General features: G+C 34.6%; 3 protein-coding genes across 3 annotated transcripts in view; 2 read left to right on the top strand and 1 right to left on the bottom strand.

Annotated features, from left to right (window-relative positions):
* The window catches only part of LOC118348232 (glycerol-3-phosphate acyltransferase RAM2-like), a 7,001-nt gene extending 2,269 nt beyond the window's left edge, over nt 1–4,732 (bottom strand). Inside the window, exon 1 of the mRNA XM_035689287.1 lies at nt 4,691–4,732. Within this exon, the coding sequence (XP_035545180.1) occupies nt 4,691–4,732 (42 nt within the window). The remainder of the gene's footprint in view (nt 1–4,690) is intronic.
* A 4,279-nt stretch (nt 4,733–9,011) lies between these two features.
* Nucleotides 9,012–10,865, top strand: LOC109000924 (rac-like GTP-binding protein RAC13). Its single transcript, XM_018977987.2, has 7 exons — nt 9,012–9,274; nt 9,356–9,443; nt 9,533–9,642; nt 9,743–9,806; nt 10,194–10,258; nt 10,351–10,416; nt 10,636–10,865. The coding sequence occupies exons 1-7, from the start codon at nt 9,176–9,178 to the stop codon at nt 10,732–10,734; spliced, it is 591 nt and encodes a 196-aa protein (XP_018833532.1). The 5' UTR covers nt 9,012–9,175; the 3' UTR covers nt 10,735–10,865.
* A 4,431-nt stretch (nt 10,866–15,296) lies between these two features.
* On the top strand, nt 15,297–17,657 carry LOC109000923 (WUSCHEL-related homeobox 9-like). The gene is made up of 3 exons (XM_018977986.2): nt 15,297–15,573; nt 15,993–16,805; nt 17,291–17,657. The coding sequence occupies exons 1-3, from the start codon at nt 15,462–15,464 to the stop codon at nt 17,527–17,529; spliced, it is 1,164 nt and encodes a 387-aa protein (XP_018833531.2). The 5' UTR covers nt 15,297–15,461; the 3' UTR covers nt 17,530–17,657.
* The last annotated feature ends 2,146 nt before the right edge of the window (nt 17,658–19,803 follow it).

Here is a 19,803-nt window from a genome sequence, read left to right on the forward strand (position 1 = left end):
TTAATATCACTATTTAATAATAACTAATACTATTATATAGTTATACTCAATTAAAATCACTATAGCAAATATTAATATATAGTTATGCTAATCGCTATAACTAATACTAATACTAATATAGACTATAGTTATAACTTATAGTATTATAACTTATACTAATATATTATATAGTTATACTAAATCACTATAACTAATACTAATATAGTTATACTAATCACTATAATAGTGATATAGTATTAATATCACTATTAGTATAATACCATAATATATAGTATTAATAATAACTAATACTAATATAATTATTAGTATAACTAATATTTATATATATTAATATATATATCAAGTATAAGAGATTAGAGATTTAATATATATATATATATCAAGTATATTAGTTTATTATTAATATTTCGGTGCTTTTTTTTTAATATTCATATATAATAATATATATCATATATTTTTTTTTTATAAATTTTCATATATATATAATATATAAAATAGATTTATATTAGTTAGTATACTACTATACAATACGGCGTCGTTTCTATTGCAATAGGACTTTCTTTTTAATTTTTGAATGCATGTTATTATGTTACTTGTTTTATTTAGTTGTATTTTTTGTTATAATCAAAAGTTTAATTAATTTAGATTGTAATGTTGAGAAAATTGAAATTTAAAAGCTCACAATTTTTTTTTTAAAAAAAAAAAGTGGGTCAAATATGAAGTTAAAAAAGATAAAAAAAAATAATAAAAAAATCCGACTCCGCTCCGACAAGTCGGAGTCGGAGTCGGAGCGGATTTTATATGTTTCGGAGTCGGAGTCGGAGGTCGGATTCGACCTCCGACAAAGTCGGAGTCGGAGTCGGAGGTTGGGCCCTCCGACTCCGAAAGTGTCGGTGCTCAGCCCTAACAACATGTATAAACATATTGCTAAACTTTATAAATATAAGAAGCACTCACAAAAAAACCAATAATCTAATTGTCAATAATATTATATAACATCCTAATATATAACTTAAACATTTATAATATAATATATTATATTGACAAACGTTCGAACGTAATAATAAGTACGTTCGAACGTTCTATGTATATAAGGCCAAAACCGAACGTCGAAACGCATTTCCCTGCCCGTATCCATCGTCTTCTCCGTTATTTGCCGCCACGCCGCCGTCACCGCCGCCGTCAACTCCGCCACAACCGTCACTAAAAGGTAGGCATTCATCTTTTATGCAAATAACATGTATTTTATTGAGATTTAGATTGACATTTGGATTGAGTTTGGTTTAAAACCGGATAAATATTACCGGATTTTCAACTTCATTTTCCGGCCACCACGACCAGTCATTGGCCGAATAGTCACCGTAGAAATGTTTCTTGAAGTGTATACTTCATTTACATGGTGACATTTCGGCATTTAGACCCTTGTAGAGAAATTTTCGAGATTTCAATAATGGCTGAGTCGACTCAGCCATTCTGCGTCGAAACGTTCGAACGTTTCACCAAGACATTCGAACGTACGACGTTTAAATTACCGAGCCGTTACGGCTTCCACGTTCGAACGTTAATCGTCTTACATTCGGACGTGAATATTATTAAACAACATACGTTCGAACGTGAATATTTACTTTCGCACGTAAATCACATACGGTCGGACGTTTAATTATAACATCCGAACGTAGTGATTTTCTACATTATTCATGCTTCGACGTTCGGACGTTCATATTTACGTTCACACGTAAAACAAATACGTTCGAACTTAAATTCGAACGTATTTGTTTACTGCTTATGTTCGAACGTACATCTGTACATTCGAACGTATTTGTTTTACGTTTGAACGTAAATTTATTTACATTATTTTACGTGCGAACGTATAAATTAACGTCCGAACGTTTTTATCTTTAACGTTCGAACGTTAAAGATAAAACGTTCGAACGTTAAAGATAAAACGTTCGAACGTTAATGCAGAGCATCTTAAAATTAATACAAAAAAATGCATTATTGTAAATAATTTTTTTTTCCTTTTCTATTTTCAGGATATGGCTCTTCCACTGCATACACGAAAACGAGGGAGGGAAGGAGCCACGTCGGACACTGCCCGTATCGGAGCTCGTACTGTTATGGTAGAGAGAGAGGTCTTAATTAATGAGTTCGACGAACTCTGTTGGCAGCAGACGAACCTAAGAGATGTTTTCCTCAGTAGAGGCTGGGGAAATATCTGCACATTGAGGGGGAAGGTATACCCCTCAATGGTTCAAGAATTCTATATGGGGATGTGTGACATGCCTCCGGATGCATCCTCTCACACCGTGACTGTACGCGGTGTTTCCATTGAGGTATCGGCAGATGTCATCGGCGAGCACCTCGGGATTCATCGAGGTGCTCAGACATTTACACACTCAACACCCCGTGAGGATGTAGGCACTTCTGCATCATCTACTGGCCGGGGATGTGAGCCAGCATCAGCCGATGATGCAGGCCAGTCAGAGGCTGAGGATACTGGCGTCGAGGCTCGGGATGATGACCGAGACGAGGATTTCTACATCCTCACCGGGAGGGATCGCATGCAGATCGAGCGGAAGAACGCCTTCAACCAGAACCATCTGCTGCATTTCTTCCGCATGTTGCACCTTATTGTTGCAACAAATGTCGATCCTGTGGCTCATAAAACCACATTTAGTCGGCTTCGGGCACAATTTTTGATACGAGTGGCACGTGGAGATCCTATAGATTTGCCACTGCACATTTTTGAGAGGATCCGTTACGAGGCGAGCATCGTCTCCACGGATAATCTCCCATATGGTGTCCTCATCAGCCGACTATTACTTGCACGGGGAGTGCCGACCCAGCCAGAGGAGCGGGTCAAAGATCAGATGAGCCCCCTCGACATGACCACGCATCGGCGTAGCATTGGACAGGCGAGGGGACGTCAGCCACCCCCTGTAGAGGATCTAGTTCCTCCGACGCAGCCTGAGCCAGGTCATGTCGGGAGTAGTAGTCAGCATACGCCGAGTACATCTGCAGGAGATGTGCGGCCTGCTTGGGTTGATGCGGTCATCTCACAGCTGACTGCGCATATTGATCATAAGATCGATCGATCGCTCGAGGCTATATCGGCGTCTGTTGCCGAACTCACCCATCGTGTAACTATCCTCAACGACAAGGTTGATACCTTGACTGAGGAAGTACGGAGTTCGACTTTTGCGGATAACGTTATCATCTGACTGTTGTTTACTACGTTCTATCAATTTTTGTATTTTATTTTTAATATTTGTAACGAAAAATATTATGGAATATTTTTATCGTTTTTTCATTTCAATTTTTAATCTTCTTTGATGTTATAATTTTCAACTTTAATACTAAATCACTGCATTTCAAATATATATAAATCAATAATATATATTTATATATTACAAAGTGTGTATATATAAATATATACAATTCAATTTTTTAGACTTGTTCACAAATTATGTACAATAAAAATCACATAATTTTTAAATTAAAGTCATTTAATTTAAATTTACAATGAACGTTCGAATGTTATTACTTAACGTTCGAACATTGGTGCAAACATTTTACGTTCGAACGTAAAATTAATAACATTCGAACGGTTGCGCCAAAACATTTTACGTTCCAACGTAAACAAACATAACGTTCGAACGTATATGTGACGTTTGAACGCATATTTCTCATACGTTCGAATGTAAAAAAATCTCATTCTATCTTTAGTGACGGTTTCCAAAAACTGTCACAGAAAATGCCTTTTAGTGACGGTCTAGGGACTGTCACAATTTCCCAACCGTCACTAAAAAGCAATTGTGTTATAGTGATGATTGTCTATGATTGGTTTGTTTTCCATTAATGAATGAATTTATGACTTCTATTAAAAAAAAAAAAATTACATTTTTTTAAGGTGTGATCCAATTTTTTATAAGGACTTGCATGAGACTTATCTATTTGAGAGTTGTACAAATCATTTTTCCTTTTTAAGATAATATATATAAGCACTACTAATCAAATTTCTGTCTGTAAGAGTAGTACGTGGAAAATTTTGTAAAAACTATAATTTCTTCTTAACATGTCTCTCTTTCTCTCACGCACGTGCTTGAAAATAACATACCAAATATATTTACATTCATTAATATTCTGAAAGAAAAATATACTTTGAAACTTCAATGTTCGAATTATTGACCGCCTGAAAAATAAAAAGCAGAAGTTTAATTTAAAGTTTCGAACCAATTTCATGTTACGTGGTTATGTTATCACAAAATTACATATATATATATATATGTACACGTTTGTATATCTTGTATATATAGATACGATCTATGATTTATTTTTTTAAAAGAAGTGTGCGTGATTTACACTTACGTCTTAAAATTATAAATATTATTTTTAAAAAAAAAATAAAATCACGTTATTTTGCATGTTTCGAAGTCGATGTGTCAAATACAAATCTTTACAAATTGTTAAGATTAGAATTAAATTAAATTATGAAAGAGAAATAATCTACGCAAAACGGCTATCTATAACTTTTAAGCTTTTAAAAATTATTGGTTGAAGTGGTTATAATTGAGTTTAGACCTTTAGACTCTCAAGATTTGTAAGTTGGTGCTTTCAAAAAATAAATAAATAAATTCATGGTCCCAAAATGAGTACTAATTATTGAAATAAATTCTTAATAAAAGCTAACTATGTCGGATAACACAAACATTTCTGCCTCAATCTTGCGCATACCAATATCATGACAACGAATATATATATATATATATATATATATTACGTTATAATTTCCATGATGTGAGTAATATGGAAACTTAAACACCATAGAAATATTGGAACTTGAGATGAAGATCAAGGGAAAAGAAAACGTACTCGAAAATTATGGATCGGCATTTGAAAAGTATGTATGATGTAATCTCGTGGAGTAGAACATAAGTTGGAAATTTAGGTAGAATAACGCAAATGGTGGGTGTCGTGGACTCGTGGGCATGGTGGTCGACAACGGGCCAGTCACATACATGTGAAGAGATGTTTGAAGAGATGTTTTAGATGTTTCTTTGTACCAATGGACCCACGTCCTTGGAAAAAAATACCACGATTCACGAGACCAGAGATCATGTCACAATCCAACGTACGTATTCAATCCAAGTTGGAATTTCTCCCCCAGTCTAAGCTCCTGACGCTTGTAACCTCCCTTCGGCCACCGTTTAAATTAAAATGCCTTCAATTATTTGAGAGAGAGAGAGAGAGGCCCAAAAAAGAGTCCCAATTCCCGGTTTTGATTTGGTTTAGGTTGAGAAATGATATCAATTTATTTTATTTTATTATTATAATTTTTTTAAAATTTTTATATAAGAAAAATGATAGAATTATTATCTTTTTACTATTTATTTTATATTTGATTTTTTTATTTTATTTAATAGTTAAGGAAGTGACTATTAGTAAAATTATATATATATATTTTTAATATTTTTTAATAGTTAAAGATGTTAAAAAAATACTTAAAAAAATAATAAATAAATAAAAAATTTAAAATGAACTATAAGTAGTAATAAATAGATAGTGATATGGTATATCACTACCCTTCACACAAAATATAATTTTTTAAAATTTTAAAATAATAATAATATTTTATTAAACTTTCAATTTTTATTTTAACTAATCCTATCTTAAGATTGAATCCAACGGAATAATTGTTTGGTGTGTGAAAGCGAGAGGGTCCGAATTGAAGACTGGGAATTCACGTGTTTGAATGGAAAAAAAATACCACGATCCACGAGACCAGAGATCATGTCACAATCAAACATACGTATTCCATCCAAGTTCTATGTCGAAATCCAATAAAAAAAAAAAAAAATCAGAAAAACTTGTAATAAATTGTAATAAACTCAGTTACCCAGATAATGTGGAGTAGTAATTAAGTTGAAAAGTAGACAAAAATTAATAGGAAATGTGAAAAGTTATGGAATTAATGTCCCAGGTATGAACACAGCTCTCTTCAAAGAGGGCACATTTAGGTAAACACGAAAGAACAATTTAAAATATTCTAATACCCTCTAACAACCTTCTGCTGTGAACTATAACCAAACCAGACGCTACTCCACTAGATGGCTCCAAGCCAATTGGAAATTAGAAGTAAAATACTATTGAAATCAGAAATACAATTAATAAAATAATATTTGGATTTAGCACATCCAATAATGCTATGACCCAATGGCTAAACTCCAAGACTCATTTACTAACTATCCTTTCCTTTGTTAGGCCCACGCGTGCTAAAGCCCATGGCCCACAACCGGCCCACAACCCTTCTTCACTCCTCACGACATTCACTTTAGTTCCTTTTCAACTCATCACTTCACTTTAATTAACTCTAACTCCCCTTTAGCTGCTGTGTGACACGACTTGAATTTGACAACATGTCGAAGATTGGTTAGGTTTTGAGTGACCTTTTTTTTTTTTCAAGTGACGATATATGCTGAATGGTATATTTTTAAGTAACAACTGAGAAGTAATTAACTTTTAATTTGGGCAGAAGTTTGGTATTGGAAAGATTTTAGTCTGTTTTTCATAATAGGTTGGTCGCATTGATATATCAATGCCCGGCGGTTCAATGCATGATTTTTGGGTGGAATGAGTTTTCCAAATTGGTTTGGAACAAGAGTAATGCTAATCATCATCTCAATTTTCATCATCCTCCCATTATCTCATGATATGACATTAGATGATTAGAGATTATTTATTATATTTTATTTGTGAACATATCATCTAATACCACATCATGAGATGTTAAAATGATGAATAAATTTTTTCTTGGAACAAAATTCCTCCAACACATCAATTAAAAAAAAGTAAGCCTTGCATGTGGAAAGAACATGCTTTTTTAAACGTTTTAAGTTAAATTAGTCATATGTCATTTTGTTAAAAAAATCTACTCCTCAGAAGGGTGGGCAGCGGGGCCCGTTCGCCCTGCTCCGCTTCTAGCCCCCCTAGCAAGGGCAGGGGCGGCACTTATATATTTTATTATATAAATATATATTTATAAATGTTTATTATTTGTATTATATATATAGTAATATGTATTAAGTATAACTTTTACTTAATATTTTGTGTAAGTTATAGTGTAATAAGGTGACACTTTTATAAATTGTCAAGACAATACAAGAGTATCACATTGTTTAAGTATAAGACTTGTATTGTGAAGGTAATCTATAAAAAGGTTACCCTACTACACTACAAATTATATAAATATACATTAACAAATTCAAAAAATACATAATTTTTAAATTATAGTCATATTTACAAATTTAAAATTACAATTTGGGTCCAAAATTGTATTTTTGATCACTTTAGAATCCATAAAATTTTTTTTACCTTAATAAACTATAGTCTATTATTGAAATGGACGAGAAGCAGGACGGATTGGGAGTCTATCCCAGCCCTTGGCATGCAGGGCGAGGTACTCTACCCTCGGAATGCAAGGACGGAGGGCAGGGAAAACCCCACCCCCGACTCATACGAGGCGTGAGGCGAGGAGGGGCTACCCGCACCGTATGAACATGTAACAATTTTTTAAATGAGTCGAAGGAAATTTTCTCTAACCCAGATTGAAAGAAAAATTTGTCCGTCATGAGTTTGCAGCAAAAAAAAAAAACCATCCGGAGTGGTAGCTGGTGTCGGGTTATTAAAGATCGTGCTGGATTAATTAGATTGGAATCATTAATGAAATAACGACTCTATCATCACCACATATAACTATGCATAGGAATAAATTAATGCTTTATTCAATATTATAAAAATACTTGACAAATATTTCATCGAGAAGTGCTTGTTCTACAAGATCTTTCGAAAACAAATTTAGAAATTGTTGCAGTTCGATATAAAAGGTCAAATCTATTTTACAAGAAAAATAATTTTATAATCTGATATACAATATAAAACTATATCAATTTATAAATTTATTTTTATATAATTTTTTTTATACACCAAATATTTCTATATTTTATATCCACCTTGATTAGAGCTCAAAAAATTCCCTTTTTCATTTGATTCCCAGTATCTGGGCCATGCAGCTTCCCTCTTTGTGGCCGAATTCGATAGCCCACTAAGAGGATAGGTGCTGGGCCCAGCTGTCTCATGCAGGTGGATCCAGTGCGGACTATGCACAAGGAGAGGAGGCCATCTACCCAACGCCGATGTAATCCCTAATTTCAAGCAACTGGATAATGTCTCAGTAAATAAGTGTTGGCAGATTCTGTTATAATTAACAATTTAACCTTAGGCAGAAGGATGATTCAAAAAAAAAAAAAAAAACCTTAGGCAGATGGCAGCCATACTCTCTCATACGTTGAATTCTCGAATTTGGGCTTTTACTAAAACAGATAACCTTTTACGGGAAACCCAAAGCCGAACATATTAATATATATTAATATGTATATTAATAATATATATTAATATTTTTAGTCATAGTACTCGTTGAAGTAAAATATTTCAAGTGGCCAATTGATCTATTAACCACTAATTAAATGAGAGTGTCTTAAAATTTGTCACATCAAGTATGACACAGGATGACAAGATTAATTAAAGTAATTATCATTTTAAGTGATTGACAATATATATCTAAAAGGAAAACTAACATTGCTCTTTTGTGAATATCAATGGGTGCAAGCTTTTAGTTGGCTCGCTGAGATAAGCACAAAGCCGATCGAGCAATAATAATGGTGAGACCCAACAGAACACTTTTAGGTCATAACCACTTTTAACTCCATTAGGTTAGGTCAATCCAAATCTCATCATGGTGCATTTGCTAACCAATTAATTAAGCATTTCATCTGATCTCTGCATTATGCTTTCCCCTATCCCTTGTCATACACTTAACCAACTAACACTCCCACCAAACCTACTTTGCTAACCTCTCTGGCTCTGGCCTTGCACCTAAAGGAAAGAAAAGCCCAAGAGCAATCATTTTAAACTGGATGAAAGTTTCAACTAAGGTGGGTGAAGCTATGCTTCTAGGTAGTTAAGTTCCTGCCTTTCCCTTTCATTCCTTTGAATACTAGAAAAAACTCTTCATTTTCTCCTCTAGTCGATCTCCACTCGGTTATAAGTGGAAGGCGTTTTGCATGCTTCTTCTTGGCTGTAAGGAATTAGAAAAAACAGTAATTAAAGGCCTACGGAAATGACCACAGCCAGATTTATCAAGTGTGTGACTGTGGGGGATGGCGCAGTGGGAAAGACGTGCATGCTCATTTCCTATACCAGCAACACCTTTCCGACGGTATGATTGATCTTCATCATTTCTGGCTCTCACCGTAGAAAGCAGTACGTGCTTATCATGTTCTTTCTTTCTTTTTTGTAGGATTATGTTCCAACGGTATTCGACAACTTCAGTGCCAATGTTGTCGTGGATGGTAGTATTGTGAACCTTGGCCTATGGGATACTGCAGGTCATGATTCCACCTCTCTCAAATGCTACTTTATAAGGAATTGAATGGTCTCTGATCTGAGTTAGTATACATAATTTTGTGCATTACAGGACAGGAAGATTACAATAGGCTAAGGCCTCTAAGTTATAGAGGAGCTGATGTGTTTCTGTTGGCCTTCTCTCTCGTCAGCAAGGCCAGCTACGAGAACATCTCCAAAAAGGTTTTGGTTTTTGTCTGTTTTTTCATGTTTTCTTCTACCCAAGATCTCTCTCCAATTTGTGAGTCGACATTGAAATGATAATTGGATTCGTGTCTTGCAGTGGATCCCTGAGCTCAAGCATTATGCCCCCAACGTGCCAATTATACTTGTGGGCACCAAACTTGGTAAGACAATGTAATTTTAGAACCATAAGTTATTTTCATATGACAAAGTACTGTTCCATATTGGTTACATCTCCATGTCTTCTCTGTTGATTATTCGAAATTCTGATAATTTGATCCGAAAATTGTTATCCAAATTTCGTGCTTCCTCTGCCTTAGGAGCTTCTAGTCATCGATTCTCCGTCGGTTCTTTTAGTACTCCAAGTAGTACATTTGGAATGCAAATCATACCTTTTCTATTTTTTACAACCGGCCAGTAATTAAAATCGTTAAAAACTTAGCAGGACTTTCCATTTCGTCGTAATTTTTACTTTTCCTTTGATCCTGATCATCTAATTTTTTCAACTCTAAATATATATCAAGTGCTTATTAGACAACGTATATCTGCAGATTTACGAGAAGACAAGCAGTTCTTGTCTGATCATCCTGGAGCAACACCGATAACAACTGCTCAGGTATGCGCAAATCATTTCATTAAAGCTATTTTTTTACAGTCATTTTAGTAAGATATCTGTTGGTTTAACATGAGATATTTGATCATGATTAGGGTGAGGACTTGAAGAAAATGATCGGCGCAGTCTTCTACATAGAGTGCAGTTCCAAAACTCAGCAGGTACAAACCTATTTCCTGAATAATCTGCCCAAATAAGTATGATTAAAATGGCTAAAATATTTACCAGAGCAGTATCAATCAGAACTTCAAGAATCCCAATGCGAAGTTACATAAATAAGACTGACCTCTGTTTGTTTCTGGTAAAAATATTGCTTGAACGACAACTTTTACAGATCTTGCTAATTTTAAAGTCTCTCTGATCGTTTCTGGATTTTTCAGAATGTGAAGGCCGTGTTTGATGGCGCCATAAAGGTTGCTTTGAGGCCACCGAAAACAAAGAAGAAACCACGCAAGCAAAGAACGTGTGCTTTCCTCTAGCGGCCAATACGAAATCGATCATGATTAATGTCATGACTTGTAATCTATATTTTTGTTTCTCTTAATTGTTATATACTTTTCTAATACGTATAAGCTCAGTCTGGAGCAATGGGACATTTTTTGGGAGGACGTTTCCGATCAATATATATATATATATATATATATATATATCCACATTGTTTTATATGCCATATGAAATTAGCATAAGCAGTATTAAGTTGATCATTCTTTTTGTTAATGGCAAAATAATTCCTGACTTTGCTTATATACTTATATTGTACGAGACCAATACTGATTTCTACGAATATATTTAGGTGTCGAAATCCAGACTTCCATTTAGAAAGCTGAGAGTTATGCCAACCAGGCAATTTTTATAAATATTGATTGGCCGGTTCCTAACTCATTTAGAAAACTTTTTTCGATCGTCATTGATCTTTTAGCTTCATCCTTAATTATCAATTAATGGAGCCACCACATGCAATATGTATATAATATTATAGGGTAATGAAGGGTACTCATGTACCTATCCCCTAACCAAAAATAGGTAAATCAAATGAATAAATCATTCTCAAGTTTTAATAATATCATCTTATAAATCTAGGCTAGCTGATCTGTCCAAAGCATAAAATTTGAACAGGCATTTTTAATTATATGATCGATATCTGTTTAAGTCGTTATCTAGATTTCTCAACCACCAAGTATTATTTAACACCAAGTATTTCTTCTAACACACACACACACACACACACACACACACATAATTCTCTATATACCGGCAATGGATCTCAAGCCATTCCCAATACAGTGCGAACGGTTGACATTCTTTCGATTTTATTTGTTCTTTTCCTAAGAGCTAACCTTCCTATCATTCAACTTTCGATTCGGTTTGCCTTGGTATATATGATCCCGACACAATAATATAATGTAGTCTTTCGAACTTGGATTTATTTATAATATTGGGAGTAAAGGATATTGTAAACTAATTAGCTCTTAATAAGAGTGATTCGATGCAGAACTATTTCATCATCAGGGACATGATACATACACACACATATATATATTGCTCGAAATATAAATGATAAAAAGTTGTTTCCATTAATTGCAAACTACTTATTTGTGACCAGTTAATTCCAACGAAATGACTATTTACAACTAAAATTGGTTGCGAAAAATATTTTGATTGCAATAAATTAGTCACAAAATGCAGTTTTTCTTGTAGAAGGGGGGAATTACAATATTGGATAAGTAATTCTAATCCCAAATAGATAGGCTCGTGCAAGCCGATGGATTGAATTTTTTTATTTTTTTTAATTAATGATTAAGGAAAATGACTATTAGTGAATTCGTATTTGTACCTTATTTAGTTTGCAAAACTTCAACGATATACTGTACATACTATATTTGGACCTTATTTAGTTTGCATGTGCATTGTGCACCAAATTCCAGCATTTTAATTGCAGCATGTTGTGCATTTACTGCTTGCACGTTCTCATTTAGTCAATGCTAGCTGTTGGCGCAATTTTTGCTAAGACACACATACCCAGTTCCTGTTTGCATTAGATTAATATCATCATTTATTGTTATCATGTGCGGGACGTTCAACATTTAAAGAAAGAAAAGGTCTTGTATGTTCAGATCAGTTTTCCTTGGTAATCATTAATTCCCAAGTTGCCTGCATGCTTAGCTAATTAATTAGTTTAGTAGAGGATTACTATGTAGATAGTGACGACTGATCTAAAGAGTACGCATCTTTGTCTTGAGTCTAACAATAAACAACGTGGATAACTTAATTGGTTTCATTTCTTCATGTTAAGGACAATAATTCCCATTTAGCTACATATTAAAATAAAAAATAAAAAATCTAAACTGGATCGAATAGAATGATTAACCATTGACATCATGTGCATGCAGAAGTATATAGCTAGCTAGCGCGGGCGCAGCAGAAATGCAGAATCAGCATCGATCCCTGGTTCCATGTCTGGCAAGCTGATAGAAAAAAACTATATATATATATATACATGCGCGCGCGCGCACACACACCAGGGCATTTACATTCATATTGTGGCGTGCCAATTCCAAGGCCACATATACCAGTACATTTACATAATTCACATAGTCCATGTGGATCCTCGTTCAAGTCCAACCATAGAACCTGATCCATTTGTGTGCTATTAAAAAACGATGGATCAGGTAGCTCTTTCAAAATTAAATGACAAAACTAACTACCTTCATTAACTTTCCATTAATTAATACCTTTATTAGCAAAAATCCCAAACCTTTATCTGCTTGTGATCAGTGTGAGAGACAGAAAGGGTGTAGATCAGTATTGAGTAAGGCATAGTTTGTTTTTTCATATCTCTCAATTCATTTTATCCTATTTAATTATTATAATTTTTACATAAAATAAAATAAAAAATTTAAAATTTTTAAATCTCAAAATAAAAATAATATTAAATATATATCTTATAATAATATTTTATTTAACTTTTAATTTTAATTTTAATTTTATTTAACAATATTTTATCTTATGTTATTTATTTTATTTAGGCAAACACACGAGGTAAGTGATTAGATGGCATGCACTTCAATCTCTGTGTAAGCTAGCTAGCTTTGCATGTCAGAATCAGACCGACACCTACTAGCCACGTCAAGTACCAGAATTGTGTTTCATATTTCTTCACCACTGGCTAAAGTTGTAAATCTTACTTTTGCGAGGTTTTGGTGTTTGGGATGATTATGGATTCTAATTTTCATATTTGAAATTAAAGGATATCATATATATAAAGCCTGGTTTGGATACTAAAATCCTCTCAATTCATTCTATCTTATTTCATCTCATCTCATGATCTCATCTCAATATCTAAACACTACAAATATAAATATTTGTTAATTTCAAATCTTCAATATTTTCATCTAGTCATTATGTAATCATTAGAATTTTTGTAAACTTTCAAACAAAACACAAAATAGAACTCAAATTTTTCAAATTCTAAAACAAAAATAATATACAAAAAGTAATGTTATATACCACATTTACATCCCACTAATTTCATCTCATACAATTTTGTAAGATGTAGTACATTTATCACTATTGAATAATAAAGAATCATCCAATTGCAAATGATCAGCTAATGGTGATAAATATATCACATTTTACATAATTGAATGAAAGTGGAATGGTAGTGCATGTAGTGTATAAAAGGTTTTCCCCATAAAACATATTAATTCAAACCATTTCACTACTATTTACATATCATCTCATCACATCTATTCAAACTAGACCGTTAAACTCCTTTTTGAACTCCATCTTTTTGGTGCATCTAAAGTACTCACATTATATTAGTTCGATCCATCTTCCGTGGGTACGTAGATTCTTGAGTTTGCACGCGTCACACTCCTTAAAACAAGTAATTCAACAGATCATAGCATGCCGTATGATTGTTACAACCCAAAAAAGAATTTATATCAACCTCTAGCCCCTCTTACCATTGTTGTTAAGGGGAAGAAATAGGTATTTTTGGCCCAAACCCTTAGGCTTAATTTGCTACCTTGCCATGGCATTAACCTCCCATTTTTTTCACCATCTTTTTTGGACTGTCTCCAATAATATAAGATTGGTGCATGTTTTGCGACTGCCCTCACGACTATTAATTATGGTACGATCTGGCTGTAAAGTACTTCATGCAACTAGTTATAAGATCGTGTAGACCATTCATTCCACCCTGATCTTTTGAAGATCTGAAATGAGGAGATTATTATTGAGAAGCAAACAGTACTCGAAGATACATCCACGTACAATAAATAATGGCCCTCGAGTCAATCCAAAGCCCAGCTTCTTTGCCCAAAGTAACCTAGACTAGCAATTACTCTCCCACCACCACATTAATCCAATTGAAGAACTCTACGAAGCCCTTCTTGAATATTTTCAAACACCCCCACCCCCTATTTATTCCTGCAACAACCTCTTCCATTAGAATAATCCCACACTTATTTCTACCCGGCCTTCAACATCCAATTAATATAGCCTGCGAGAGCAACCCAAATGACCCAGAGAATCCTCTACATAGAAATCTGGAACCGATCAGAGACTACAGAACCACCTCCCCCACTTCTCTAAAGCTATAAAAAAAACTTTGCATTAATAAGAGCTTCTCTGTCATCTCTGAGGGAGATTCTAAATAAGCACCCAGCACGTATTCCTTCCCATGTTCCTTTTGCTTCTACTCGGGGGGGAATTTGGCTTGTCCCTTTGAGTAGTGCACAAGTATTTCGGTTTTAATGCAAAAGTGTGAGGAAGTGATGGGGGACATGGTACTCTCTCTTATCTTCCTTCCCCTTTTTATTTAATTTATTGGGGTTTCCTGTCTTGTATTTCTCTGCGCAGGCGATTCCTGTTTCGGGTTTTGCCTATTTTATATTCAACTATCTTCTGTGCATGTCCTCATATTTTCTTTGGGAGACGGAACGACTGTTTATTAGCTTCCAATACCGTACTAATTAACTTACTTTGTTAATAAAAATATATTCTAATTTACTTATAGTACTGATCTCTATTGTGGTAGGTGCGGAGTCTATAAAAGAAATCATGTTTGCTTTGAGGACTCACTGCCAAAAACAAGAGCTACAAAGGGCTACTTCTTGTTGTTTCTCTTTTGGTTGGCTGCTTAATTAGCTAACTGGCTTTCATTTTGCCGATCGTCATAATAATTATCATCACCGTCGTCGTCATGGCTTCATCGAACAGACACTGGCCTAGCATGTTCAAGTCAAAGCCCTGCAACACCCACCACCAATGGCAGCATGACATCAACTCATGTGACCGAGGTCCTAACACTTCAGGTATAACAAAATTCGGATTTGGCTAAACCATCATTCGTTCAAAGTTATACACTTTCCATCTGTTTTCTTGCTCCTTAACATTTTTCCAGTGTAGATCTCGGAAGCTAATAATTTTTAATGGAAGTTCACTACAACTAATTGGCAAAACACGTTCTCATTTTTGAGAATTTGGGGGTAATATGAGAAGTTAAATATTAGCCAATACCTTTAAATTTTAAGATTTTCATCTAATTGATGAAGACAACAAAAAATGATTTATTTATCTTGGGATGGAAGGACGCATCGTGTTCTATATACCGATCGATATGACCTGTTCACCTGGGGATGATTTATTACAATTACAATATAACCCCAAAAGTTGAGGAAGCTCTCATGGATTTAGGAGCTCAGTTGTCTGCATTAATTTTTTTTTTGAATAGTTCCTGGGTGTGAGCAAGAGCGGAGTCCGGAGCCAAAGCCTAGATGGAATCCAAAACCAGAGCAAATTCGCATACTAGAAGCAATTTTCAACTCTGGCATGGTGAACCCTTCAAGGGACGAGATACGAAAGATCAGAGCTCAATTGCAAGAGTATGGTCAAGTAGGTGATGCCAACGTTTTCTACTGGTTCCAGAACCGGAAATCAAGAAGTAAGCACAAGCTCCGCCATCTCCAAAACTCAAAAAACCAGTCCCAGCATACCCAAAACAATCTTCCAATTAATTCTCTTGCTGCCGCCATAAACGCACCTTCATCCTCATCATTCTCTTCCGAAAAATCATCTCCTAAAGCACCCCAAATGATGACCACCTCCAAGCGCGCCTTTCCAAATGTTACGGACGCTTCGAATTCTCCAACAGCCTCGGTTAACCATACCTTTTTTCAGTCCCGCGGAGAAAATTTACCCGAACCTTTCTTCTTCCCGGTGCAACAGATCACAGGAGATCAGGTGCACCATAACGTAGGAACAGCTAGTTTCACTCAAGGGTTTTGCTTTCCTGAACTATCAAATGCCGTTCAGGTACCTGGACATGACACTGTTGGGCCTTGCACGAGTCTCTTGATCAGTGAGATAATGAACCATGGGGATTCAGAGAAAAGTCTAGAAGATGAGAAAGCCATGAAGTTTTTCCATCATCAGCAGAATTACGCTGTGACCACTCATCCAATTACTCACACAACTGCGGTCTCTCCCTCTACTACAGCTACTAATTATACTGGTACTGTTTCATCCCCCATCGATCAAGTTCAAGGTACGTAAAAAGTTAAAAACTTCAATCTGTTTGGATATTGCATGATTATACACACAAGTTTCCCTCCTCACTGAATTACCATTTCCACAATGGGATCAGTGAAAAATGAAGTATTTTTCAAATGGCATAACTCGATTAACAGAAAAGTTCAAAGAAAACCAGGCGCGTTGCAAGATATTTTTCATGCCCTTGTTAACCTTGTTAATTAATTATATATAATTAATATAAAAACATATATGATATACCACTAATTCCACTGACATTAGATATTGGACATGATTGACGTATGAAAGTTTAATTGATACACACACGGTGAAGGACATGTTTGTCATATTAGTTAGGACTACAAATTTCGTGTTTTGGATCCGGGATTTACGATCTGTGTCTAGACAGACTTATGCATGGCTTGGCAGCAGTCTCTCTTGGTTGACCTACTGCGTCAGTTTTATACATACGAATTTGAGAAGAGGATTCGGTGCTGGCAGGTGTTTGGGAATCGGGTGCAGTTGGCACTGGTGGTCCGGCTAAATCGACGGTGTTCATTAACGAGGTGGCCTTCGAGGTGGCCACGGGGCCCTTCAACGTGCGAGAGGCTTTTGGCGATGATGCGGTGCTGATTCACTCCTCGGGTCAGCCCCTCATCACTAACGAGTGGGGTGTCACCCTCCAGCCACTTCTGGACGGCGCATTTTACTATCTGGTGCGCGCCTTCGATTTCAATTAACTAAGAAGCTGCTAGCTTGGTTAAGTGCGTGTGTGAAACTTGTTTGATTGGTACTTGATCAGAATGTTGTTGAGGTTCGACAATAAAAGAATATAGTTGCCTGACAACGCCATGTTGAAGCTTGTGATCAGCTTGTGTGTTACGTACCTTCCTTGTGCATGTGAACTGTAAAAGCTTTTTATTTTGGTATCAAAATCTTTTTATTGGGTTGCAGATTTAGAAGTATGGAAGCTGAAAATATGGACTGGCTGTTATGGCTAGCTATGGTTCCTGACTTCCTGCGTTGTCTAAAGAAGAAGCGCTTCTCTTTTCTTTATTTATGAGTTTTGAAATTAGGCATTTGTGAGAAGTCTGAGCATTAGGGGTCTTTGGATAACATGAAATTTGTGGACCAGTACCGTGTGATGCTTCTTTTTCAAAACAATATAAATGGAATACATATGTTCTTTTTTAACACACGTAAGGTAATCATGAGATTACAAATTAATGAACAGTAAACAGGTGGAACTTCTACTCCTTACTATATAATTTGTGCATCCTATGTCCCTATAATTTGATCCATGCAGCTCTTATATATTTTGAGACTACTTTTGGGAAGTACTGTTAATGATCGACATTTAATGTTGTAATCATTGAAATTACACTTACTGGATATAATTAATCTCAATACACTACAAGAAAAATAAGCTTTTGTGATCGTTTAATTGCGATGAAAATGTTATTTGTGATCAAAACAAACTCATTTTAACTGTAAATAGTCATTTCGCAGGAATTAAATGGCCATAAATAAATAATTTTCTTGTAGTGATATTCCATATATATATATAGGGCGTAGGCCAGCATATAATTTTATCGAAAAATGATACACATACAACCTTATATATATGTATCCACACCGCGTACATATAACATGGATGGGTGCATGCAATCGATTTGAACTTATTTTTCTATTAATCTTGAAGACTTCAAACTGGTTTTTAAGTTTTTGAAGCAGGGGGTTTGTCATTTGTGGACTATCTTTTGAAGTGAAAATATTTTATTTTTTAGATGAATATTATTATTTAGTTTTTAACTTTTAAAGTGTAAAAAAATTGCATTTCAATAATTAAGAGAACGTAATACACACACACACGTAAGCATAAATACAAATTTAACCCACATTAAAAGTGTCTTAATCGATCTGAACTATGCAACATTAATGAGGAAAAAAACTTAATAGGATTGGAACTTATTTGAGAGTGATCTTAAGAAATGTAATAAGGATGATTGTTTCATATATAATATAATATATATACTAGACTGACTGATTGATCCAATTATATATATTTTTATGCATAGTTTATAAAAACAAGTACTATATACATTATATATGTAAGTTAAATGGAATGTTCCTCTGCTATGCAAATATGCATATAATTTGGATGCAATTGATCATAAATACCATATAGCTATTGCGATCGAATTACCCATGCACCACAAGTTCTTATTATCTATAGAAAATTAACATAACGTGATCAGACATTCTTCATTTTCTTGTCAGAATTGTAAGATCTCTAATAATTAAGCATCTATAGACACTACAACAAATTTTAGTTTTATGGACGAACTGAATTTCATCCCTAAAAGTAATTATTGATCCCTAAATTTCTTCTCAAAACATTGATGACTTGACAAATTCGTTCGAATGTCTAAATATATATCCGTTCGAACTGAATCTTCTGTGATGAATAAGATTGTCTGAAAAAGTCCAAACCGTTTGAATGGTCAAAAAATCTGTTCGAACAGACAAATCTTGGCCAAGAAATACTTTATTTTGCTGGGGAAAGTTCAAAACCTTTTGAACTTAAATTGTTTGGTTCGAACAGTATAGATTTGGTGGCAAAATCTGGCGGGAAGGTTTCAAGATCGTTCAAACGACACATATTTAGTTTGAACATATTCGAACACCACATTTATGCATTCAAACGTATAGTTTGAGGGGCTTAGGACGTTGCGTGAAGCCATCATCAATATCATCATCCTCTTCTAGAGCCAGATCGAATGACAACAAGACTAATAATTAGAAGAAGCAACACTTGAGATAGAACGATTGAGGTCTAATGAAAAAGAGTTACCAACTCAATTAGATCAAGCAGCGGATTTAGATGCGAGATTAGAAGAGAGACTGCAATTGAATAACCAAAAAATCTTTGAACATTTATAGTCAATCATGATGTCCCAAAACTCTATATTACCACCACAATCTTAAAATTTATTTTTTTCTTTAATTGTCTT

The sequence above is a fragment of the Juglans regia genome, chromosome 4 (assembly GCF_001411555.2).
Source record: "Juglans regia cultivar Chandler chromosome 4, Walnut 2.0, whole genome shotgun sequence".
In the NCBI taxonomy this organism is placed as follows: domain Eukaryota; kingdom Viridiplantae; phylum Streptophyta; class Magnoliopsida; order Fagales; family Juglandaceae; genus Juglans; species Juglans regia.